Here is a 25,882-nt window from a genome sequence, read left to right on the forward strand (position 1 = left end):
TGCTTACATGCAAGCCTGCTTTTTATCTGCTTTTTGTTTTGTTTTGTTTTTCCTCTTCGTTACTTCTGCATCAATGCTCACTTTTATTTCATTCGTTTATATCTGAGGGGTGATAGTGGGGCGGGGTTGTCAAACTCAAAGTGTGTTTGACACGGCTCTGAGGAGCCTCATTATCCAAGCATCCTTTTTTTTTTGCCGTCTGCATGTCAGGGCTGGTGCGTCCTCCACACAACTGTCATGTAAGACGGGACATGTGATTCTCTCCGGGAGGCGCGCACGGCTTTTTGCGAGGTGAGCACCGAGGCACGCCCGGGCCGAGGAAGGGGTGTGACGGGCACAGGAGAAAGGAAGGGAGGAAGAAGGGAGAGAAATAAAAGCTAAGGAGGTTCTAACATCAGCTGTAATGAGCATCATGGAGGATGTCGCCGAGGGGGACATCATGACATGACTACCTGCCTTGTTGTCACGTTGCCCTGAGCGCCCCCCCCCCCCCCACCCCCTAAAGTCTTAAGCAGCAAAGACGGTTGGATACAACCATCTGGAGACATATTCTACATCAGACATGGAATCGCTCAATCTATTCAAAGAAGACAAATTCTGCATTTTCACAATTTAAAATGGGTCCCGGGTGTGTTAATAACATTTCTATGACATACTTTGTCAAAATAACCCAAGGATCAAGAACTATAGTAGGCTTTACACACTTATTTTTGTCAGGTTGAAATGAGCCCGCTTTTAGGGGCTGCTGTCTATGCAAATGAGCGACTGGATACGCCGGCTTTTGTTGTCGTGACGAGCAGGGGAAGAACTTGAGCTTTGCAAGCGGAGTGACATCTACAGTACTTGAATGGGGAGAAATGTGCATGAAGACAAATATATTCTCTCACAGAGGCACCATTTCAGTCCAAGACACTGTAGCACATGGACATGAGACCAAACACAAATATCGCCCATTGTGGCATGACAACTTCACCAAGCAATTAAGCATTTGCTATTTATCAGAAGCTAACGCTGCTAGCAAATGCTACTATGTGCATCCAAAAGGAAAACAAGATATAATAATACATCTTTACAATAGTGGGGGGTGTGGGTATTTCTTTATGAAAGTATTTCTTTACAGTTGAAAATGGCTCTGAATCTTCACCCAGCCGAACTGGTCACATCCTGTGAGGCAAAACATTGTATAGAGGCAGCGTTATAGACTCTAAATTAGCCCCACTGTTACATTACAGTGTCACACTTGATGGGCAGGCAGGCGCTCCGGAGGTCCAACTATTTACTTCCCGGTCTGTGGTAAACAACATTTATGATTTAACAAATGGGATTTTGTGTCAATGGCAACAGTTCCTTTGTGACGCATATCAAAAACATGAAAATATATCAATTATTTAAATGTCCAAATTTGTGACAAAATGTAGATGTTGTTTTGCATCACCTTAACAAATCAATCAAGTCATTCATCAGTGTCGTGAACATCAACCTCCCGTGCAAAAACATCACAACAGACAACACTGAAACAACCACCATTACAAATACCTAGTTTAAAAAAAAAAGAAGAAAAAAATGATAGAAAAAAACCCAGCAGCGTCTGGGTGTCTGGCACATCTTTAAAGCCAGCCGTCTTCTACAAAATGTTGGCGTGTTATCGACTTGGCTTGTACTGTTGTGTCAAGGTCCGTTTCAGCAGTGTGGCTAGTTGGAGATATACTTGGACTAAATTGCCTTTTCAGTCCAGTTTTTGCTCATTTGCGAGGTATTTCTGTTTGCCTGCCAGGATGATGTCATGTGATCACATTTGAGAATGAGTACAAGAAGCGTTTTATTGTTTTGCTTGTGGCTGTTGAACTGGATTGCAGTCCATAAGCAGGAAACTGATTATGCGTCCACATTGACAGCCTGTCAATTTTTCCTCCCTTTGCTTTTACTTGCCTTGTGGGTGACATGTACAGTATGTCTGTTTACAGCTACCGTCAATGGCCAACATTGAGCTGGAGCACTTTTTCTTCATCTCTGTTTCTAGCCGACACAACATGCGGCGCTACCAACCAATCAAATTACATATTCCCATAGAATGGTTCTGCTGCCCAGTGTTACCATATGACTCTCTTGCTTGATTTACCGACTTTTCCGACCCAAGTAAGAATTTCATTTCTCCAAAGCGACAAGTGGTGACTTTCAGTGGAAGAGTGTGGCTGTAGCGCTATACATGGAGTGTGAGTTTTCTCTCCCTCTTTCTGTCTCCTCTGTTGAATGACGGAGCACCGTAGTGGCCATTGCATTCACTTTTGGCTGTGCACATTGAGATGGATTACATCTCTGTTTCAGTAGAGCCGCAGCAACCAAGCTTCAAGATAGCGACTGGTAACAGGTACCGTATTTTTCGGACCACTAGGCGCACCTGATTACAAGGTGCAATATCAATGAACGAGTATTTTAAAACGTTTTCATACATAAGGTGCACCGGGTTGTTGGGCACATTGTGAAGCATGGTATGTTAAATGCTTTATTCTAACTGTACCATATGTTTATGTGCTAGATTCAGCACTGTTATGCGAGTTCAGATACAAAATATCTGGTTTCTTGCTTGCTTTTGTTTGCTGTGCAACTACATAGGGGTGGCTTCGAGCTGAGGCAGGGATCCTCTCTGAAAAAATGTGAACATCGCGAGTCAATCTGGTGACCGGTGGATGTGTTATTACTTTCACCAATGCTAAATGCTATCTTGGTCGACAGTTTTACAGCTGTAAACGAGTCAGCGCACTCACAATTATCCAATCGGTTCTGACAGCTATTGGAAGCCGGCTGTGCAGTTTACCTTGCAACATCGGAAATGCGCAGCCAGAAATGCTTAGCTTGCGTTCAGTCTGATTGCAGCATTAAACTGGAAGGACTACATTTCAGGTGGTTCTGGTATGATGAAAACATACGCCTGCTAGCAGTTAAATGCGGGTGATAATGAGAATGCCAACGTAGCAGGAAGGAATTTAAATTAAAGACGACATTCATTCATTCACAAGTCTATCTTATTCGCTGTAATGAAGGCCAGAAGTAATGGCAGCCCCGCACCATGAAAGGGCAGTGTTAGCCGCGCCAGCTAGCCAACGAGGGTTGTGGGCTGTGTAAACTCGGCGCAAGTTAGCTTAGCATTTAGCATTCCCAAGGATTTCTGCAGTTAATTTTTATTTTGTTTTAAAAAAAAAAACTAGCTCCATTGTCAGACATGCCTGAAGATATCTGTAAACAGAGGCAAATATGATGACGTACATCACGAACAAGCGTTATCGCGATTGATTGGTAGAGTCCAAATCTATTTTAGGCCAAATTTATATTTTCTGTTATGTATACCATGTACTGTAAAGGTAGAGCATGAATGTTAAATGTCAAATGTTCTCCAATTAAGCTATCAGCATGTACTTCCCATGCTTCTCTTGACTCAGCATCTGTGTGATGTCACGTAGAAAGCAGCGTTTGTCTCCAATGCATGATTCATAAATCGCCTGGCGGATTAATTCAGTGTAAATTACTCCCCACCTTCCACCCCAACGGGCATGCAAAGCTCGATAAAGCAAAGACACGATGGGGAGAGGGCGGGTGAGGAGGCGGCGGCGGCGGCGGCGACTTGCCGTCGTTAGCGCGCCGTGCCCTCGGGGCAAACGACGAGTAGCTTTGAGGAGCTTGCGAGGAACCCCCCCCCCCCCCCCCCCCTCACACACACCGCTTCCCTTCTACAACCCCACAGCCTGCAGGCTCATGTTTACTGTGCTTTTTGAAGGATGGCTCCCGAGCGCGCCTCTAATTAAAGCTGTCACGGCTGGGTGCCTGCAGGGATAATGTTCTATTATTATAGTCATTTGTTTCAATTAAACGCTGGCTGATTTTACAATAGCGGCCGTGAACCTGCGTGAGTGAGCCATCACTCTAAACAAGATGGCTCCAGTCAAGCAGCCAGGAGGAGGCGGAGTACGCGTATCTGTGTGTGCAGTCACATCATCCCCTTGTATTATTAAAAAAAAAAAAGAGATGCGGGCTGGGACGGTTCCTATTCAAAAAGTCCAAACTGTGAATAATGCACAGTTTTATCATTTATCAATGGATTTACTTTCTGCTCCACTTTCACACTTTAACCCTTTTCAAACTCAGAAGAGCAAACACAACACATCTATTTGTATACAGGGCTGGGACCGGCAGTGGCTTGGATTTAGTGTGCTAATGGGGAATTAAACCCGCTTCATCCACATGATAGTGAGTAACAAGTTGGACTACACTATCTTACCTGACAAGCATAATTGTAACTAACTCTGTGTTGATTTTTAATCCCCTCTGCTACTGAGGGGGAGGCAGCTCTAATGTTTATTTTGTGTTTTTATTCCAAACCGGCGGTTGCTATTCCACCACAATTTCAGCAAAGCTATTCAAGCCAAAAATCACCGGTAACAGTGCGAGGCCGAGGGGTTGTGCCAACTGTGAGTGTGCCTGCAGGTTTTTAGGAATGATTGACATCTGGTCAGCCACACCTTTTATCTCTGATTGGTTGTTTTTCCTCGAGCTTGGTGTTTCTTAAAATCTAATTAGAGGTTCAAGATGGCACCAAAGAGGACTGATTTATTTTCACACATCATTTTACTAATGTCATATAATGAAACCCAAAACCCCCACCAAGGAAATAACGTTTGGGTCGTGATATATATTTTTTTGGTCTATTTTTTGTTGTATCAACTGGTATTGTTTTTCTTTTTTACGATCCTATTTTGACCAAAATAGTGATATAAATTCTGTCCAAAATATGATGGGAAGATCCATGTGAGTAGTCACCTGATCGCCAAGTATTAAAAACCCACACATAAGGGAACAGCTTATTAAAACATACCAAACAGTGCATACTGTGCTGTTTTATCATTCATGGACTTTGTTTCCAGCTCCCATTTTACAGTTTAATGTGGAATAAAATGATTGATTGAGGCATGACATAAGGGACTCCAGTCAATAATGAATAAAAAATATATGACGCTAATAAGTTGGGGGTGGGGGGGCGGGGGATAAAGAGAAGCTACTCTTCAGGAGGACACACCAAGGTGAGGTGTTTTAGCCTCTGCTTTAAATCTCTCTGTCCTCTGTGTATCTGAATAGCACCCTGCACCCCCGGCCATCTCATCTCAGTGCTGCTGGTCAAATCCCCTTAGCTAAATCAAATGGTGCAGACAATTGGAGGTGAGGTCGGGCGCGGAGCAAAAGGGAACAATGCTTTTGTGATATTCCATCTCAGGCCTCCAATGTGCTGTACATAATTGGAAAGCCTTTTATTATTTGACTCCCATTTGACTGTGATGTACAAGGCAGGAATGCAAACACGACAGGCGTCAAGACGGCGGCGGGCAGAGGAGGAGAAGTGTGCTTACTGCCCATTTCCTACCTTTACATCACACGTTTAGCCACATCTGGACGCTCGCCATCGTAATATCCAAATGGTTTGCCTCGTTCTATCGAATGTTTTAAATTGCTGAATAAATTTTAAAAAAACAACATTTTAATAATTGTAATTTCCCGCCTGACCCCTTTGTTCATAAACATTATTCCAAACTTGATAGTAAAGAAAATGCACAGATTATTATTCCGTTTCTGGTTTAGCCTGTAAGTGCTGATCATTGTTTTCCAAAGTAAAAGCAGGATGTTTGCAAACGTATCTGATGAAACGCAACTTGTATGGAGGACAATGGAGAATATTTAGTCTTGAGAGGCTAAAATTACATCTGTAAATGAGAATCGATCAAAATCGTTGATTAATTTGATAGTCGATTCATTGTTGAGTAATCGATGAATTGTTTGCACCTCGAATTATTTTACAATGTGCTCACCAGTTCTGAATGTGAATTCAACTTCCATTCCTTATTCAAGCCATTCACTCAGTGATTTCACGGTATCTTAAGCCTTTGCAGAGTGCTTTTCATGGATTTTTATTTGATGTGCGTCAATAGAAATGTATTCAAAGCACCGCTGAAAGGGGCCAGATTTCATTGTGGGATGTTTGCTTCCGCTATGAGCAAAATCATCTCAGTGCCAGCGAGTCATTCATGCTAAACGCAGAGAGCGCGCTGACCGATAAATTCCTGTAAGTCAATGCTCTCCCTCGTCTCCTCGCTCAGAAATAAAACCGTGCCATTATGAATTAGCATACAGTACCTATGGCAACCGGCAACCTCTGTCTCACTCTTTTGTAATTTTTGTACAGTCGTCTGTGACTGACTTGAAATGGCTGCCGCTCAATGCCACGGTTGATCATGAGGCACCTTTCATGAAAAAGTAATTCAATGCAGATTCTTCTAATTAATATATCACACCGCAGCAGTGATTTTTTTTAAATCCCTGCCTAAATCTAATGACGCGTGATGATGTATTACAAAAAGACTGACCACTGTTGTCCTGTCTTGGACTTTGTAAATTGGCAACCCAACAGACCTTAAACCTACAAACAACTTGCCAGGCAGGTTGAGTTGAGAAATTGGGAGTTCCACAAGGCTCCTATTGTGAGTGTGTGTGTGTGTGTGTGTGTGTGTGTGTGTGTGTGTGTGTGTGTGTGTGTGTGTGTGTGTGTGTGTGTGTGTGTTTTACCATAAAATTTAACATAGTGTTTCCATAACAGCATGTTTCTGAGCACATATAGCAAATGGAATCTTGCTAGCTGCTTGCCATGTTCACAGAATATTAGACATAATAGACTGGAAGTTTTCTGTAAAAATATGAACTTAATTTTATTTACACACACACACATATTTAAATGAATAAAATGCCACACCTCAAATAAACAGTTTCATTCACTGCAGCAGCATTCCCAATGGGATTTAAACCCGGCTTTTTTTCCAGCTTTTCCACAACACAAATCATCTGCACATCATGCATGCCATCTGTAAAGCTGACGCTTACATGGGAGTTTAAAATGCAGCTGCACGCGGCTCTTGCATTCTCCTTTATTCTCGTTTTTGAACCGTCGGCCTATGATACACACACATACACACACACAACAGTCTTGTTTTTTCAGTTCCACGACGATTAACCGCTTCATTAGTCGTGGGGAACGACTCTCAACTGGAATGTAAAATCAGTGAATGCTGTGAGCGATGAGAACCAACATGAAGGATGATGGCAGGGGGAGGGGAAAAAATGTCTGATTCACAAACCGGCAGCAGCACAGCGAACGGGTTTGTTCTGCTTTCTGTGCGGAAAAACTATTGACGCCAATTAAACGTGATCTGACGTCAAACACGCTTGATGAAGATGGCGACGAAAAGAACAATTACGCCCCGGTGAATATGCGCTAACGCTGGTTTGTTCTCTTCACAAGTAGTCGATCTTCTTGTTGTTTACATTAAACATGGAGGCTCCCATTAAAGGGTGACCATTTTTTTTCCGTGTGCACCAGGAGGCTGTTGCTATGGAAATAGAAGCGCAGCAGCTATGATAGGCCATTCATGTTTGATTAATTGGTTTTTCAACGCTTCTTGGCTTGTGAGGACCCATAAAGAGCAAGCCCGTGAAAAATGGAAAATTAATGGGTTTCTATTTCCTACTCCCCCCTTTACTCTTTTATTCACTTATTTTCATGAGGCTATTTCACGGCGGTGAAAAAAAAAAGTGTTTTGAATTATGATTGGAAGTCTGACTTTCGGGTTGAGTGAACGCTGGCGCGTTTTGGCTGCCGCTGCTCAACCCGTATTGTTTTGTGTTATTTGTTATTGTAAAGTGTCCTTGGGTGTCTTGAAAGGCGCTTATAAATAAAATCTATTATTATTATTATTATTATTCGAAATCCAAAAAGAATGTCTTTGTTCATGGCGGCAAACACAGAAAATGATGAGTTGGAGCCTCATGCAGCATCACTTTGTTGTTGTGCTTTTTTTTTTCTTTTTTTTTTACTCAGGCAATCCGCTGGAGGCCTATTATGATTAGAGAGCCTTCATCTCTAAACCTCTACTCGTGTTTATCAAGATCTCATACAAGCCACGGCCCTTTCAATTTGATCTTTTCCAGCTGCGGCACTAATGTGTGATACATTATTTAAGTCATAAATGTTTAAAAAAAAACAAAAAACTAAAAAGCGCGAACAAATGCTTGCTCATCGTTTTCTGATTGAGTAAATTGGCAAATGTTTCCCCATTTATGGCTGCATTAAAAGCATGCCTTCTTGCATTCTGTCTCGACGCATCTCCGAGGAAAGTATTTGATGTGCTTATTGTTCGCGGTTTTTGCAAGAGGCCTTTTAAAAGCTCTAAGAGCACGAAGCGGTGGGAGTTCTTCTGTGAGCACCCTTGAAGGGAAAAAGGAGGCTGAAGCGCATTCTCCGTTGTGCTTAAATTCAATCTGTGGACCAAACGATGCTGGCGAAACTGACTGAACTGTTGCGCAGCCTGTAGCGTTCGGCAACTAGTTTTCATGAGTGACCGAGCGTCAGCACGCTGGTTTTGCTGCAATTCAAAATTGAAATCGCAAGCGAATGTTGCATGATTAAGAGCCAATCAAAAATGCACATGAGCTTTCACCAGTAAAGCGACACGTACCAAACTGTAACAATATACAGTTGATATACACTGTGTTTTATAATAATAATTACCTTCGATTTATAATTTCAGGTGTACCTGCGGTTAGTCAGCAAAGCGCAGAGAGTCTCTGTCTCTGAAAAGCACTGGTGCAGTCAGTGAACCGGGGCGATCAATCATCGTCAAAAGACTCTCAAAATATCCCCCCTCTCTCCTTTATTTTTGCCTGTTTCCTCTCTTTGTGGCAACCCACTTCCTTGACAATTGTACCATGTTTTTGTGTTTCAATTTTAAAAAAAAATCACTTAGTCACTTAGATTGGCCCTGGAACCTCAAAACCCCGATACATGGTGTGTCGCTGTAATTTTTGGAGAGCAATTTCAATGCAATGAACTGGATGAATGAAAAGATTCACAGGCATAAAACCGAACATGCAGACAGAAATGTCCATTTTAGCCATTGCTGGATACCATCGGGTTAGTGTATGTGTCAATGTTTGCGATTTTCATTGCTTCCAAAAGAACATGAGGTATACTTATGACATGAATCACCTTATCCCCAGATGAGTACTTTGTCCTTATGTGAAACCCATTGAAAAAAAATCCCGACAGTACCCCACAACCTTCGTTCAGTGAAACACTTACAGTATCGTAAGAGGGTTTCTTCCCTCTGTCCACTCCCATTAGTTGATCAAATTCATGATTTAGCCTCTCTCAAAGCGACCAATGCCATCACCTCGTCTATTTGCATATTTGGCTGATTGGCATTTACATATTCATGGGCTGCAGAGAAGATGATACTGTGGTAAAGCTGGTCTTCTTCTCTCACCCCAGATGCACGAGATGGCTTTGCACCGCCACCACCACCTCCACCAACAACAGCAACAACACCATCACCACCACCAGCAGCACCACCCGGACGGCGTTTGTTACGACCCCGCCCGTAACCACCCCCTGATTAACCGCTCACCTCCGATACGATCCAACCCAATGAGCGCGCTGTCCCAGCTGAATCCTCAGCTGGGTCGGAGCTCGCTTCCCCACGGTTCTCCCTCGCCTCCCGGAAGCAAATCGGCCACACCTTCCCCCTCCAGCTCAAATCAGGAGGAGGAGACTGATCCTCATTCAAAGGTATTGACATGGCTCACAGTAGCAAACCTGAAGGTGTGTCGTGGGGACTTTTTGTCCAATTCAGTGTTTTGGGAAGGGTGTTCAAGGCAGTTTGGATCTATCGAATGAATAACTAAAGATCGAGTTTGCCAGACGTTATCTATTTTCTAACATCGTTCAAATTGGGCAAGTCTACATGCTTTCACCTATTCAGTAGTATCAACCTCAGTTTGATATATTCTTACTGTATTTGGCCGGCTGGCACATCGATCTGTCATCCAAAGCAAGCTGGAAAAAAATCACATCTTATACTCTGTACTACAATGTGCCTCATTGCTGGAATGGTTACCTGGTGATCATGGTATGCTTGTAAAAAGAAAATGGATGTGTATTAGATATGTGTCCTTGGGTGGCATGAAAGGCGCTTTTAAATAAAATGCATTATTATTATTATTATTATATCAAAATTTTAGTTGCACATGGCGTCATTCCAAGCAGCACAATGGAGTCGTGTTTTGCATTTTTGGTTAGCTTGTTCTACTGGTTCTCGAAACCAGTGATTTCCAACTTTGATTGATCCAAGGCAAATATTTTGAAGTTTGAAAAACCACACGGCACACCACCAAACAAAATTGTAACAAAAAGAGGACACATACATCAATTTCATACTTTTTGCCGTCGAATAGAAGATTATTCATGGCTTCATGATTTATTTATTTATTTATTATCACGATAATTTGCTGGCATAGATAGAGGGACAAAAAACATTATTTGTTATTATTTTTTCACCAACTAAGTGAAATTTGATCATTTGCCGCGGCACACCATTAGAGCTCTCACGGCACAGTTGTTGGGAATCACTGCTCGAAACAGAAGCTCCTTAATCGAAGACTCGAATTTAGCCATGCATTGGAATGTGAGTGTGAATGGTTGTTTGTCTGCGCTGTGTCCTGCGACTCTCTGGCGACCAGTCATGGGTGTCTGCCATTTGTCTCATCAGAAGTCAGCTTCTGGATGGTTGGATGGATGGATGGTTGGTTGGTTGGTTCGTTGATTGGTTGTTTCGATGCACCCTGTGAGTGATTGGAAAACAGTCCAAATTGTTCTCCCGCTTCTTTTGCTAACAAAAGAAGCTGGGATAGACTCCAGCTAAGAAAAATGGATTGATGGATAATGCAAATCCTTTTGCTATATTATTGGGCCCGGATGATGATCTTTAAATGCACCTCGGGCTATCCCGGAGGATGATTTTTATTAGATTTTTTTTTTGCATGCATTTGAGTGCTAAATTTTAAGGTGGTTGTCATAAATTGCCTATTGGCCAACATGTATGAGTGAATGTGCTTTGTTTTCTTCAGAGAACACACTGAGCTTCACATACAGTACATGGAGGGATGCAAACGAGCGCTTGGCACTCTTAACACTATTAGACATTAGAAGAGCAAACAATCCCGGAATATTTCCCCTTCTCCGCGTGTGCGAATAAAAATGATTAGCATCTCTCTCGCTGTCTCTATCGGTAAGTAATTCCATTTGCGCTCTCCACTCCTCTTGGGAGACCAGCATCAAAGCTGGAGCAGATCCAGCAGGTGATTTAAAATTCCTCTTGCCCAGAAATGTCCAATTTTTAAAATTTATTTATTGTAACTTGTTGAAGAAGATTTAATGGATTTGGCTATTGCGTCATGCTGGTAGAGCACCAGGCCAGTATTCCTCTTAAGAGTTCAACGTAGTGGATGAGGAGGCTTTTTTTAAACTGTGATTTCAAACGCTTTGTTTTTTTGCTTTTTCCCCAGATGACCGGCGAAAAACGGCCATCTTCCGAGATGATGAAGCCCAAGCCCAAACCACAGAAGAAAAAGAAGAAGAAGGACCCCAACGAACCCACCAAGCCCGTGTCCGCGTACGCGCTATTTTTCAGGGACACCCAGGCGGCCATCAAGGGGCAGAATCCAAACGCCACATTTGGTGATGTATCCAAGATTGTGGCTTCCATGTGGGACGGGCTCGGAGAGGAGCAGAAACAGGTACGCTCTCTTGGAACAATAAAGCGGCACTATGTAATGGTAACAGAAAATGTAACCGTTTAACGCCCCCCCCCCCCAAATTCGTTTGGTATTAACACCTTGTAATTATTTTTGAAAATTCAGCCCTCAAAGCTAGTTTGATTTCGCAACCTGGAATTTGGTAGGCCTGTCCATCATGAGTAGGCCCACAAAAAAGTCTCAAGAATCTGAGGAAATCAAGCATTGATTTTAAGGGAGATTTTTCAAGGGGTCTTTCAAAAACAATTTTAGCCAAAAGATTTTGGCCGATTACTATCAAATTTGAGCCAAATATACTAATCAAACGGGTGACTCTAAATTGTGAAACTTTTCAATTTTGGGCATTGCTGGTGGGGAGAGACCCAGAACTTGTATCCTTCTGGCAATGTAAATTTGGTAGACTGGTAAATCCACAAAAAAGGTCTCAAGAAACCATGCCGGAAAAGGCACAAAGCACATGGACTCAACTATTTTTGTTTGCATTGGCCGTATCAAGGGGGACTTTGGCTTTTTCCAAGGGTCTTTCAAAAATAAACTTAGCCAAGGAGTTTTCTCGATTTGCTATCAATTGAACCACTAATTGGTGCCCAATTTTGGGTTATTTTGATTATTTCTAGTTGCTCTTGAACAGCAGACATTTGTTTTTGTCATTGTGAGTTGGATGACTTATAAAACACAATTTTCTTTTGAGAATTGATCATTAGCAGACCCAGAAAAAAGTCTGAAGAAAAAAAAACACAATGAAAATTTGCCATTTCGGCAATCTCCTGGATCTAAATTTGAACCATGCAATATGAGTAGACCCACAAAAAAAGTCTCAAGACTGACGCTTGATAAGACATGGGAAATCTGGTTGTAAGCAACCATATTATGGTTATTTCGGCCATTTCTAGGTAAATGGCAGTGAACTTTGATGATTCATCATAAAACATAATTCAGCCCTTGAAACATGAAATCCTTTGCACATAAAATTTAGTTGACATAACTCTCGTGAGTAAAGCCACAAAAACGTATCAAGAAGGCATGTCTGAAAAGCCTTAAATAATAAAACAAAATGAAAAACAGGTTGTCTGAGTAAACCCATTCGATGCTCACTGAGATGAAATCCTATCGAACACGTAATTATTATCGTTTGAGTAAAGGCTCTCACCTGACTGACAAAAGGCCTCAAGTTGACTGTGTGTTTGTGTCCCACTGAACACACTCGAGGTGCCGGACTTTGGAGGGTGTCTGTCGCTTTTATTCGCAGTTAATTTTTGCCGCCTCCACCGCTTCTCCTTGCCATGAATCTTCATTTGGGCGTCTGACACCCCTGAATGTGAATCCCTCATTTCCTGTCCTTTTATTTATATGTGTTGCTGGGTGATTTGATCACGCCGGGGGAATATGCGATTAGCAATTGCATCCACGTCCTTGGTTTGGTCTCAAGGACATCTTCTGCTGAAATGTTATTGTTTGCCACCTTGCTTAACCGTTCCACATGCCAGATGCTTCCAAAAACATTCACGGTGTTACCTGGGAAGAGAGAGGGACAAAAAAGGGGGGAAACCTGCCATTTCACTATTTCTTTCCCGATTTTGTTTGCTCGTTTCTCACTTTCAAGTCAAGTCAAGTCAAGTCAACTGTATTTATAGAGCACTTTCAAACAGCCATCGCTGCATACAAAGTGCTGTACATGGAGCAATTTAACATGCACAATAAACAGTAAGACAAATCGGTAATAAAGGCGGTAGAAAGCACCAAACAGTAAAACCAAGAACAAATCTAAGTCACTTCCATCAAACGTGTCACCTCGTCGTCGTGCTAATTGCCGTTGTTATGGCGAGAAAGTGCTTTGTCCATCATTGCAGTGATTGCTCTCTTTCTTGAGCTAACTGGTAAAATCATTCGAATGAATAAATCGCAAAAGAGCATAACAAAAAAGAATTATGCCCAGCGTTGCAAATTAACAACATGACAAATTATTATGGCATGAGCCGTAAAACCAATGCCCACAAATGATCTTTATTGAATTCGTAGATGGGTAGGTAGGCAGGCAGGCAGGCAGACAGATGGGTAAATGAACAGACGGACAAATGGATAGAGGAATAAATTGACATTACTTCCATGAGGGAAATTAAGGAAGGAAAGAATGCTCATCAGAGAGCGACTGTAGAAAGCTCAATTTGGTGTCCCCCAAGGTTGACTTTAAGGACCCATACTGTTTAATCAATTTTACATTAGATAGGGATGAAACAAAAAAAAAACGCCAATTTGAATCAGAAAATCAGTTTTGATTTAAAAAATGTTCGCGTATTGAATGAAACGAATGAATCCCAGCTGAATCATTTTATTGGAGGGATATATCTTTGAAGGAAATACCACATTTACCAGACTGAGAAGTTCATTCATATCTATGTAAAACCAACATGTCCAGCTCTGGTCTTTGACGACCGCTGTGTGTTTTGTATGTCTCTCCACTCCAACACACTTGATTCAAATGATCAGCTCTTCAGCAAGCTCTGAAAAAGCCCAATACAGTAACAATCCTGATCATTTGTATCACGTGTGTTAGAGTAGGGAGACATACTGTATAAAACCCACAGGAAAGCGGCCCTCGAGAACCGGGTTGGAACACCACTTATGTAAAATGACAACAAGAAACTCATTGCATCATCCCTTCACAAAATGAGCCGTACCATATCAAATCGAATCGAAATCCCCCTGAATTGAACTAAATCGAATCGTTCAACCTTAAAATGAAGCCGTCCTTGAATCGTATTGCACCCCATGTGTCGAAATATGTATCAAATTATCTATTATAGGAGAGGTGCACACCCCTAATAGATAGCTAGATAGATTAATTGCTGTTTACTTCTGATATTGTACAACACAGATGTTCTAACACTAGGGCCCACAAATAATCATCAGGAAAATGTTTGAAGGATATAATGTGTACTGTAATAAAGTAAAACACAATGAGTAAATAATTAAATCAGCACCATTCGCTCCTGATGTAGCCGGATGGTGTGTTCAAGGACACTGTCAATGGCTCTGTGTTAACAGCATTTTCCAATTAGCTGTAGTGGGCTGTTATTTTCATTCAATATGACAAATGTTTCTTTGTTGTGGCCTTTATCTCTTTGCGATTGTATAGTCGACAGTGTTGTCCTTGAGTTTTCCTCTAAGCATGTTTATGTTTATACTTGCCTTTTTGTTATTAAAAACACCATATTTTCATCTTATTAATTCCCAGAGGCTTTTGCGGTGCGAGATCAATGCATTATTTGGGTTGTTTTTGTCCTCAAGGTTACGTCATTTTAAAGCTGCCCCAGAAACCACTAAACCACTTTCTTTTGTTTTGGGTTAAGATTAAGATATGTTTTGGGGGGTTTTTGTTTTGTTTTTGCTGGGTTTTTTTTTTTTTTAAGCACAGGAAAGAATGCGGCAAGTGAAGTCTTGTGAAGGTTGAGGTTAGATATTACAGTACACAGATCTTAAACGTCTCCCTACTAAATCTGTTTTCTGTAAATTCTTTGTACCTCTCTCTGTTTATGTTATTATCGCTGATTGTGGGGGCATCAACATGCCGAAAAACTGACCAGTCTGGCAAGTGTGTGAATCTTAGTGAAAATGTCTGCATTTCAGAGTTACCCAACACAGCCCTGCAAAAGTGATTAACGAGCACCCACTGCAATGTTTGGGGAAAAAAAATATCCCCCAATAGCAGTGTCACCAATTGACATGAAATTATATATATATATATATATATATATATATATATATATATATATATATATATATATACACACACACACACACACACGCACACCATACTCCTATACAGAGAGAGAGAGAGCGAGAGTGGATTTTCTCTGGGTTTTCTCCAAATGGAGAAGTGTTTTGTCTGTGCCACTTGATGATGGCCAAGGAAAAGCGCGTGCGAGGGCCTGTTCATCACAGCTTTAATCGTCCGTTGAGATTGTTTCTTCTTCACGCCCAAGGCTCATCACTCAGCTGGCTGTCAGCAGGGTGCAACGTTATTGTCTCCTGTAATTAAGTGCTTATCAAACAAGCGCATTTCATTAAGCTACAATTAAGAGGCTAATTCGAGCGGCGCACCTCTGTGTCGGGGCGGCGACGGTGGCGTACGTTCGCCTCTTGCGGCTTTAATTCGCCCTGACCCGCAACCTCCCGACATCAGCTAATGAAGCTACTCTTTTTGTGGTGATTACACATCCTTAGGCAGGGGTAATTTATTCAACAAAAAGTCAGCGTCGCTTTGCAAATCGTTAGCGGTGTTGAAATTAATTTGAAACGAAAGCTGCTGGGAGTCGTTAGAGACGTTCATTTTAAGTGGCTGCACCAACCTTTTTTTTTACCACTCCTACGGTCCACCTACAGATTTGAACTGTAGGTGAACAACTTTTGAGCTGTAACACCAGCAGTGACGCTAGCGGTAGCACAACATGAGAGATGTCTTGGCTGCTACGTCACTGTCCTAGACCACTAGAATTTTTAACTGTTTTGTTAAGCGCTTTGTTACAGCTGCCGTTGTTGTGAAAGCGCTATATAAATCAGCATGTATTGTATTGTATTGTAGAATTGCACGCCCACAACATTGTCGCTATGATACTGAATCAGGAAATGCACATGTGTGTACGGCTGAATAAAATCAGTCAAAAATAAATCAGTCAAAATAGAAATGTAAAATGTATTAATAAGTATGCAAGCCCGAGATTATTTCATTCGAGGCGTCATTTTTGGAGTCGGCGACAACCATTGAAGGTTTAAATTCAATTTCTTCCCAAAAGTCGTCTTAATAGTCTTCTGTCGTGAAAGTTAAAGAGTCATCTTGTAAATAGAGCTGAGTGAGAGGATAAACATCAGCTGTTTGGGCGGGAGATTGTGTCCACCTGGTTTGCCCGAGTGTGTCTCTACGTGTTTGTTTCTGTGTTAGTAGTGGCTGACAGCCGACGCGACATGTGCTGTCGTAGCGCATGAATGCTTAATGGTTATTCGAGACCACCTCCTGGAAAGAAAATAACCCCACCCGCCGCACACAGCGCTCTGGAGAAGGAACACTACTTAGCCATGACAACTTCACTTCATGAAACCACACTGAAAAAAATGAGATTTAGGTGCAAATCTGATCAAAACGTCTTTTGATTTGCATCTATTGCTAACATTATCTAAATCATTTTGTAACACATACTACATGGTGGGGGTGAGGAACTTTGAAGAGTTATGTCATCAGATACTGAGTCAGTTAGCTAGTTACCTGAGCAGTTTTTAGTATGTTCGAGCAAAATCTTCATGTGCGTGAGGGAAGTCGAGTTCTACTGAGCTCGCTGACTCCACAAACTGGGAAGTGACAGAATGTAGCCAATCAAAGAAGCACTTTGACTGACGAACGAGGATGCACCGGTAAACTAAAAAAAAAGAGTAATAGCCGACTCGATGTTCATCCATCCATTTTCTGAACTACGTACCTTCTCTTAATCGGTTCGCGGTACTACTGGAGGCTAGCCAAGCCGTCTACAGGTGGTACGGAGCCCCCAAGGTGACATGGATTGAAGGGGATTAAAAAAAGAAAAAAAAAACTAAATGGCGAGGTGACACGTTTTTTAATGTGTGTTTATGTACTTTCGGATCATATTTTGGGTGAAAAAAAAGCAACAAAGATGGAACATTCATTTCATTCTCTTTTTTTTTTTATTTAAATTTTTTATTTTACTAAACGTGGATTGAGCAGTCTGTAACTATTTCCTTGCCGAAGTTGTCAACTTTTAAGGCTGAAGGTTCCCGTCACCAGTCCTGTTCAGAAATATTTGGCAACTATCAGCACAGAGTCGGAAGACTCTAGTCTTCTTTGTGTTTGTGAAGTCATGTGAGATCACACGAGAGCACCAGTGTTGGAAGAGAATCTTTGTGTACGGGGCATGCCCAGCGCTACACCCGAGCTACGGGGTGCTATCGCCCCATCAGAAATCTGTCAAGCCCCTCCCTCAGCCCCTCAACCAATTTATGTATTTATTTAGTTAAGTAGTTCAACCTTTGACAAGTGGGTTAATTACCCAGTCAGCCAATTAGGTAGTCAGCTAGGGAATAGTCTCGTGAGTTCGGAGGCTAGTCAGTGAGTTACTACCAGTAGGTGACTCTGCGGGTCAGTTGGTGAATAAGTTGTCAAACCAGTTGGTTTGATGAGCCAGTTATTTGGCAAGTTGGTTAGTCAGTTAAAGCCTCAGTCATCAGGTGTTAGCTGGCTAGTTTGTTAACAGGATAGCATACTCATTCAACCAAATGTAGCATTGTGATACATAAGTAACACCCGTTCAGTGTGTTGACCTCGTGATGTGTGCTCATTTTGTAATCAGCTGTCCTTGTTGTTGTTGTTTGTTCTCCCAGAACTACAAGAGGAAAACAGAGGCAGCTAAAAAGGAGTACCTGAAAGCCTTGGCTGCCTACAGAGCCAGTCTCGTTTCCAAGGTAACATGTATGTGTGTGTGTGTGTGTGTGTGTGTGTGTGTGTGTGTGTGTGTGTGTGTGTGCGCGCGCGCGTGTGTGTGTGTGTGTGTGTGTGTGTGCGCGTACGAGTGTGTACATGCATGTGTATCTGGAGGTCATGTCTTTGATATACATGGGTCAGCAGTGATATAAAGGATGATAAATTAGACCACGAGAAGGAAGAGGAAGCATTTGCTGCACTGAGGCGTTTGTATTTGTGTGTGCTGCCCGACATACTTCACTTGAGTCTAGAAAACAAGGCTGTCTTTCTCCATTTTTCCACACACAATGATGTAAATAAGTAATCAATTAAAATCGCGAACATCAACAAATACAAACACTACTTCTCTAGATAAGTCATTTTGTTCTGTCATTTTCTAAATCTATACTGGTAGTTAAAACTTACCAAGTTATAGTATATATAGAGTGATTTATTTATATAATATCCTGACAAAATACAGTCAATAGCACATCAATATACCAATAAACATATTTATCATACACACACACACAGATAGATAGATAGATAGATAGATAGATAGATAGATAGATAGATAGATATGGAAGGGAAGATTTCCGATTTTTTTAATGATTTCAAAAATAGTCACATGCCACGCATCATAATGCATTTGTTTTTTTTTTTGTTTTTTTTTTTTTAATCTGCGTTTGCACGTGTGGCTTCCTCATGTAACATTTTCAGACCTTGTCTTCCGAAGCGCAATCATTCCTCCTGCATTGTTTTCTTTCCAAAGGCGACTCCAAGTGACATTTCCATACGAAGCCGCGCCTCGTTTCCTCTTCTCGAAACAAGCACCTTGATTGAGGCATGAATAGTTCATTCATCAGCCTCTTGACAGTGGGCGCGCTTTCGGCTCAAAGCCGCTTGTCGAAGCTCAATTACGCCTTGATTGACGCTATACATTAAGAAGATTGCCAGTCAAAAATAAAAACTTTGTCAGCCAATCAGACAGCGAGATGATTGAAATGAGTCTTTTGACTGTAAGTGGATGTGGAGGTAATCATGACTGTGCATCCTCGCCGTGCACCTGTTGCCTTTTTCTTTTTTTATGTTTCGTCAACAAATGTCGCTAACTACTTTCTGACTTGAGGAAACTAGATAAAAAAAATCTTTTCACCATTGCCGGTTTAAAAATGACTCTGAGCCTTGGATGATTTTCCTCGGATGAATCGGAAATCGATTGAATGACCGATCCTCTTTTAAGTAAAAGTTCCTGCCGCCATATTTCTTAAGTCACTATTTCATTTTCCATTTGGCTCTGCGATCACCTCTCCATCCCTCCATCCATCCATTCCTTCATCCCTTTGCATTGATTATTCCGAGGGAAGAGAGTCAGGGGTGTATATCACTCTACCCCGTTTGACATTTAATGAGAAGGAGCGCCTGGATGTCACACACACACACACACACACACACACACACACACAAACACACACATATAAAAGGTTTGAAGGAATAGAGAAGACTTGACACACATTTGCGTGTGTGTTTGTAGAGTCGAGCTGTTCATTCATTCCAGCTTTTTATCAATACCTAGCTATCTTATTATTCTTTGGATCACACAAATTTGTTGTACCTTTCATATAATGAAAATGTTTTGAAACAAACAAGGCTTCTGGATGAGGAAATCTACATCTCAAAATGATTGAGATTCTTTATTAGCCCTTCTTGTAAATTGTATTTAATATTATTGTTCATTATATAAATATGTCTGGTATTGTTATGGTAAAATAACAGAAATTGGTAAGACTGTAAGATTTGATACAATTGTAAATTTTTAAATCAGTTTTATTTTTGATTGAATGTTTGGAAACAAAAATAGACATTTTTAATGCAGCTTTTCCAAAAGCCAATTACAGAAAATTGTGCTGTATGCAGAAATTTAAATATTTGTCTTATTATTTTTTATTCTATTTTTATTTTATTTTTTAAGTTTTGTAAGACCACTTAAAAACAAATTATTGTTGTATATTTATCATTTATTTGCTTATTTATATATATGTTTTTTACATTGCTGAGACCTGCTACATTATTTGGACATTAGTCATACAAATATACATATATACTGTAAATATATATATATATATATATATGAATGTGAATTTGTGGCAAAATGAAGATGGATACATTTAATTGTACTTTGTCTTCTATATATAAATTTAGGTGATACAGTATCACTCCTTCATGGACCATATTTAACTACATTACTTCAGCAAAAATGACCAAATTAAATGTTTTATGATTTAAGTACTTGAACATACATCTCTGGATTGCAACCGTATTTCACTCCATTACCAGGCACACAATTGCAAAGTAAATATATTACAGTGTTAATAATGTTTCATCCAGTGAGCGAATGTGGGTGTTGTATGTTTAGTTTTTGTGTATATATAGAAAGGAAAAAAAAAAGGAGTGAACAGCACTAGCGCTGGCAGAGAGATGTGATTGTTTGTTGGAACAATGGAGCGTACTGCTGGTCGCGCTTAGTTGCCTTATGCTGGCACGCCGCCTCACGCTGGCGTGTTTCACACCATTGAAACTTTGCTGTTACAATATCACAACACAAGGACAGTTTTGGCTCACATGGAGCGAGTCAAGTCAAGACAATGCACTCATGTACAGGACAGACTGCGCTGCTTCAAGCCTGTGGAAATATTTTTTACTAAAACGAGGCCGGTTTCACAGTCGCTTGCAAAATTTGCAAATCTGTCCTCAAATATGAGAAAAGCACTATGAATAGCCATCTGAAGAAAAAAAACAGAAAGCCCTGATGGAGCAGTGAGAAGACAATATACTGTAGCATCTGCTGACACAATGAAACAGGCATGTTGTTGTCAATCAACTTTTATTGTACAAATGAACAATTAACGACACCAAAGAAAACATCCAACCAGAGTAATAGTCAGTGCTTGTACAAAACCTTTACGATTATACTTAGAAAGTAAAAAGGCTCCTAGAACATGTGAAATGGATTGGGGGTAAATCAACTGTAGTGGAAACAATGCTGGTTTCATGTTCTGTGGTGAATCATCAAAATCAACTTCCATACACCTCCAACATGAAATGACAAATTTCAAAATCTTATTCAGCAATCCAAATTTTGCAGCAAGCAGACAACATATTTTGGATGAGTTTGCCTATGAAGAACGTCTGAAAATTGTCAAAATGACCCAAAAATCAAATGAAATTTTTCGAGCATGCATTCTTGACACTTTTTCGTCAGTGCACTTACTGTAGATGTGCTGACCAAATTTCATGTTGCACTTCTCATGAATGAAAGCAAGCAATTCCAAGTGTTGTTGTTGTCCTCCGCAGACCTACAACGACCCCGTGGAGCCCAAAAGTGCCCAAACAAGCCAAGCGTCTCCTCACATGCTGCCCGCCAACCCCTCTCTGTACAGCGTGCCGCCCCCTCCCCAGCCTTCGTCCCCTTACCTGGGACCGGGGGCCTTCCCCCTCGCCGACCTGCAGAGCTACGCCGGCCACGCCCCCCGCCACGCCCTCTCGCAGACGCTCAGCCAATCGCAGATGCTGCCCAGCATTAGTGCCTCTCCGCCCTCCTCCTTCCAAATCAGCCCGCCGCTCCACCCCCACCAGCAGCTGTCCCTGCACCAGAGCTCGCTGCTCAACCAGCCAATCCGCATGCAGCAGGTCCAGTCCCAGCCAATCATCTCTCACCAGATGGGCCTTCAGGCCTCCCTTCACTCCCCGCCTCCGGGCCAGCAGGTAGCATTCGCTTCTTCTCTGGACGTTCATAAAACTTGAGCGTGACATAATGGATTTTTCCAATTAACTGCCTGATTGATTTTAAAAATATATATTTGGGTCCTTTAACAACAAAAAATATGAATTACGGGTAGATTACAATACTTTGTCCGATAATATTTGTATTGAGAGAAAAATCTGCCAAAATTGACCAATTTTGGGGAGTGGCAATGTTTGAATGTCGTTATCTTTGTTTCATGTTGTAATATGTAAAGAAAAATAAAGCAGCACCAAAAAATCTGCGAATTTGAGCCAACTGATTAATCACTTGGGTTCGACCTAAAATGTTTCTCATTCAGCAAGTTCCTCCTTCTTTAGGGCTTTCCCCACCTCCAGTCCGAGTATCAGAAGAGCATTGGGGGACCCCAGTCTCCAGGAGGGTCCGGGGGTCCGGGTCCGGGAGTTCCTCCGGGCCACGAATGGGATGGAGAATACTGCAATCGGGAGTGCGGCAACCACTGCAGGTAAGTGCAAATGGACTAAACCTAAATTTTTACTCTGATTATCATTAATGTAGTTTTTCTACTACCTTGACCTACTTAACCCTGGAGAACCCAAGAACCTTTTTCTTCTTTGGAAAATGATCAATTATACATTAAATGGCTGCTATATGTTCACTGAACAGCATAATATGTTTTTTCAAATATTCAATGCTTTAATCCTAATTTAGGATTAGGGCCAAATCTGACCCTTTGGGATTTAAGGGCAGCATTTGAGTAGCAGAATTTATAGGGGTCAAATTTGACCCCTATAAATTATAAAATTATAAATATATAAATTGGGTTCTCCGGGGTTAAATCAATAGTGTTCTCACATAAACAGTACACAGTGTTCCCCTGCTATTCACGGGTGATGGAGAGAAACTAGTGAATATCCACAAGTAATTGATGGGGTTTATAATTGCCCTTACCCTACACAGTGGTGCCTTGAGAGCCAAATTAAATTTATATTAAATCTGTTCCCACCTCAAAAAAAAATGTTTGCAATACAGTGTGTATATATATATAATGGTACTCTATAATATGGTACTTTATAAAAACATACAGTAATTAAATAATTAAATACACCGTAAATAAATTCATTTGTTTTTTGGCACTTTTATCCTTCAATTCACTGGACATTGGACTGCTCCTTCTGGTGTGCACCTGAGGGCTGTATAGCACAGAAATGCAGATGGTCAGAGACAGTTTCAGCCTCTCAATAGTAAACCGCAGTAATATTAGTCAGTCTTCACAGAGAATCAAGAATGTATTCTTGTAAATTAGTGGACAATCAAAAATCCCTTTTTTTCTTGCTTGTGTGTTCTTGAAACTTGTCCTGTTTCCATTTGTGTTCACTGGTCTAATTTTTTGCTTATGATATCTTTTGCAGCAGCAGCAGCAGCATGATAGGCAGGGACAAGCCCCTCTACCTCACCTGAACCCCAACTGGGACGTCAAAAGCAGCCACCAATTGGCTCGACCGACCATCTCCTCTCTCACTTCCCTTTTCCCTTACATACGTGTACATACGTGTACTCAAACATACAAACATGCCGCTCCACACCATCGTTTCCTCTCGTGATGGGACTTTTTGGAAGGGACCGGGTGAGGGGCGGGGCGAGGAGGTAGGGGCCAATTCATGTATAAGCACTTATGCGAGGCCCCCATCACCCACTTCCGGTCGCTTCGTGGCAGGCAAGGACGGGTTGTGGACTGCTTGTCCTTTTGTCCCCTCAGGGACCCCATCCAGCTTTAATTAGAGATACTTTGTTGTTGGTGTTGTTGTTGTTGTTGTTACTCGTTTTATTTATTTCTGCCTTGCTTTTCCCAACCACCTTTGCTCTCAGAAGATATTTACTTCCACTTCTACGTTTGTTTTTGCTTAAAGGGGACATATTGTGGTCTTATTTGACTTTTTAATGGTTGGATACAAAGAGTTGGGTCTCTGGAGTGCCTGTCCACCCATCAAGTGTGAAATTAAACGATCGAATGAATCTTAATGATATGCCTATTTTCAAAAATCTGCCTGAGCGAGCCCTTAAAGCACGTCTGCCCCACTGTGATGTCACAAAGGGGCTAATTTGCATATTAATCACCCCAACGTCAAATATCTCCACCAATGATGTAGCAGATTAGCATTAGCACACATTAGCTTCTTATACATAAAAAATGCTGGGTTGTTTCCGAACCTGCTCGCTGGGCAGCTTTGAATTTTGAGTTGGTTGGATTCATTTTAGCTAAGGTTGGGTTAATTATTTTGACTCAGCTGATTGGGATCAGGATTGGATTTAGTTTACTTTTAAATCAGCAGTTTTAAGTGTAAACATAGCATGGCAAGAAATGTACGATAAAAATGTGCTGTAAAAATCTGTCATTAAATATTTTGTAAAAAGCTGAGAATTCTCCATTCTTGGGATACACCTGAGACCCATTTAAAATTGTGGGGGAAATGCATAATATGTCTCCTTTAAGGCCCGTTAATTGTCCCCCCACCCCTAAAAAAAAAAAAAGCAAAAAAACAAAAACAAAACATGTCTCTTTTTTTCTATTTTAATCATTATTTTCAAATATTAACGACCTGTGGAGGTCCAATGAGCTGTCACACAGTGTGATTGTAAATACAACTTTTATGGGATCAAATGAGGAAATTCACGTAGGGTTTCTTGTCTTTAAAAAATAATAATAATACATGTAAGTCATTGAGAGCGAGAGAGAGAGAGAGAGAGAGAGCGAGAGAGACAGAAAGAGAGAGAGCGTGTGTATGTGTGTCTATTTTATTTTTTATTTTTTAAAACTGAATTCAACACACATTTCATTATATGGAAGAACATTAAAAAATGAACAATAATAATAATAACTTAATGCATTGCCTCAAGTAATTCAAATGAAAAAAAATCTTATTTTCTCCCGTGAAGTCAATTTTAGAATTTACAGTATTTTTATTTTCTTTGTTTTTTTATTTTTGATAGGTTTTTGGTTGTGTTGATATTTTTTATTGAGTGTATGATTGACATAAAATGCATTTTACTGAAAAGCATTTTTTAAAATCCCCTGACCGTTTTAAATTGTGTTAAAAAAAATAAAAAATAAAAACAAGAAAGCCAAATGTGGATATATTATTTGTAAAGTCAGGAATGATAAATAATTTAAATGGTCAACTTTTTTCCCCAGCAGTCAATTACATTTATTTATGAGCAAATTGAATTACTTTTTCCCCCTATTTAAAAATAGATTTCATTTTGTTTTCATTTTGCTTTCTGTTTTGTTCTTTGGTTTTATTTTGTTTTGTTTTATTTTACTTTTATTATTTTGTAGTTGTATTAGTTTTAGTATTTTTTTGTTTATTTTTTTTTGTTTGGTTTTATGTTTGATTTTGTTTTATTTTTGTTTGTTGTAGTTGTTTTATTTTAATTTGTTTTTAATGTTTATTTTATGTTGATTTATTTTGTTGTATTTTGTTTGTTTGGTTTTATTTTTGCTTTTATTTCTTTTAGTTTTATTTTATTTTTAAGATATTACTTTGCATTTCACATTTTGTTTCATTCTATTTTGTGGTAGTTTACTAGTTTTATTTTTGTTTTAAGATGTATCTTGTTTTTATTTTTATTTTATATTGTTAGATTTTGTTTTTTATTTGTTTTTATTTTAAGTTTTGATTTTGTTTTATTTTTACATGTGTTACATGAGCTTGTTGTTTTTTATATTCACTTTATTTTCTTCATTTCATTTTGTTTCTTAAGTTTATTTTGTTTGTTTGTTTCAGTGTATTTTAATGTTTTTATTTTATTTTTGTTTAATTTTGTTTTCATGCACCCCGATCTGAGGTCTGCCCTAAGCAAAACATTTCTATTTCTTTCTTTTGTGCATTTGTAGCTGCTGCAGCATCTATTTTCTCTTTTCCCAACCTGCATTATGAAGATAATGATAATAAAAAAAATACTGAAAAGTC

At 40.3% G+C, this 25,882-nt stretch overlaps 1 protein-coding gene across 2 annotated transcripts in view; it reads left to right on the top strand.

Annotated features, from left to right (window-relative positions):
- tox2 (TOX high mobility group box family member 2) overlaps positions 1 to 25,882 on the top strand; it is a 112,205-nt gene extending 86,323 nt beyond the window's left edge. The window contains exons 5-10 of one of the 2 annotated variants that reach the window (XM_086118568.1): positions 9,362 to 9,658; positions 11,434 to 11,664; positions 18,070 to 18,150; positions 21,503 to 21,913; positions 22,271 to 22,416; positions 23,324 to 25,882. In XM_086118568.1, the coding sequence (XP_085974694.1) occupies positions 9,362 to 9,658; positions 11,434 to 11,664; positions 18,070 to 18,150; positions 21,503 to 21,913; positions 22,271 to 22,416; positions 23,324 to 23,372 (1,215 nt within the window). In that variant the 3' untranslated portion in view covers positions 23,373 to 25,882. The remainder of the gene's footprint in view (positions 1 to 9,361; positions 9,659 to 11,433; positions 11,665 to 18,069; positions 18,151 to 21,502; positions 21,914 to 22,270; positions 22,417 to 23,323) is intronic. The other variant, XM_086118569.1, reaches the window with a different exon arrangement.

The sequence above is a fragment of the Hippocampus guttulatus genome, chromosome 8, assembly GCF_054856545.1.
Source record: "Hippocampus guttulatus isolate MCC_2025c chromosome 8, RoL_Hgut_1.0, whole genome shotgun sequence".
In the NCBI taxonomy this organism is placed as follows: Eukaryota; Metazoa; Chordata; class Actinopteri; order Syngnathiformes; family Syngnathidae; genus Hippocampus; species Hippocampus guttulatus.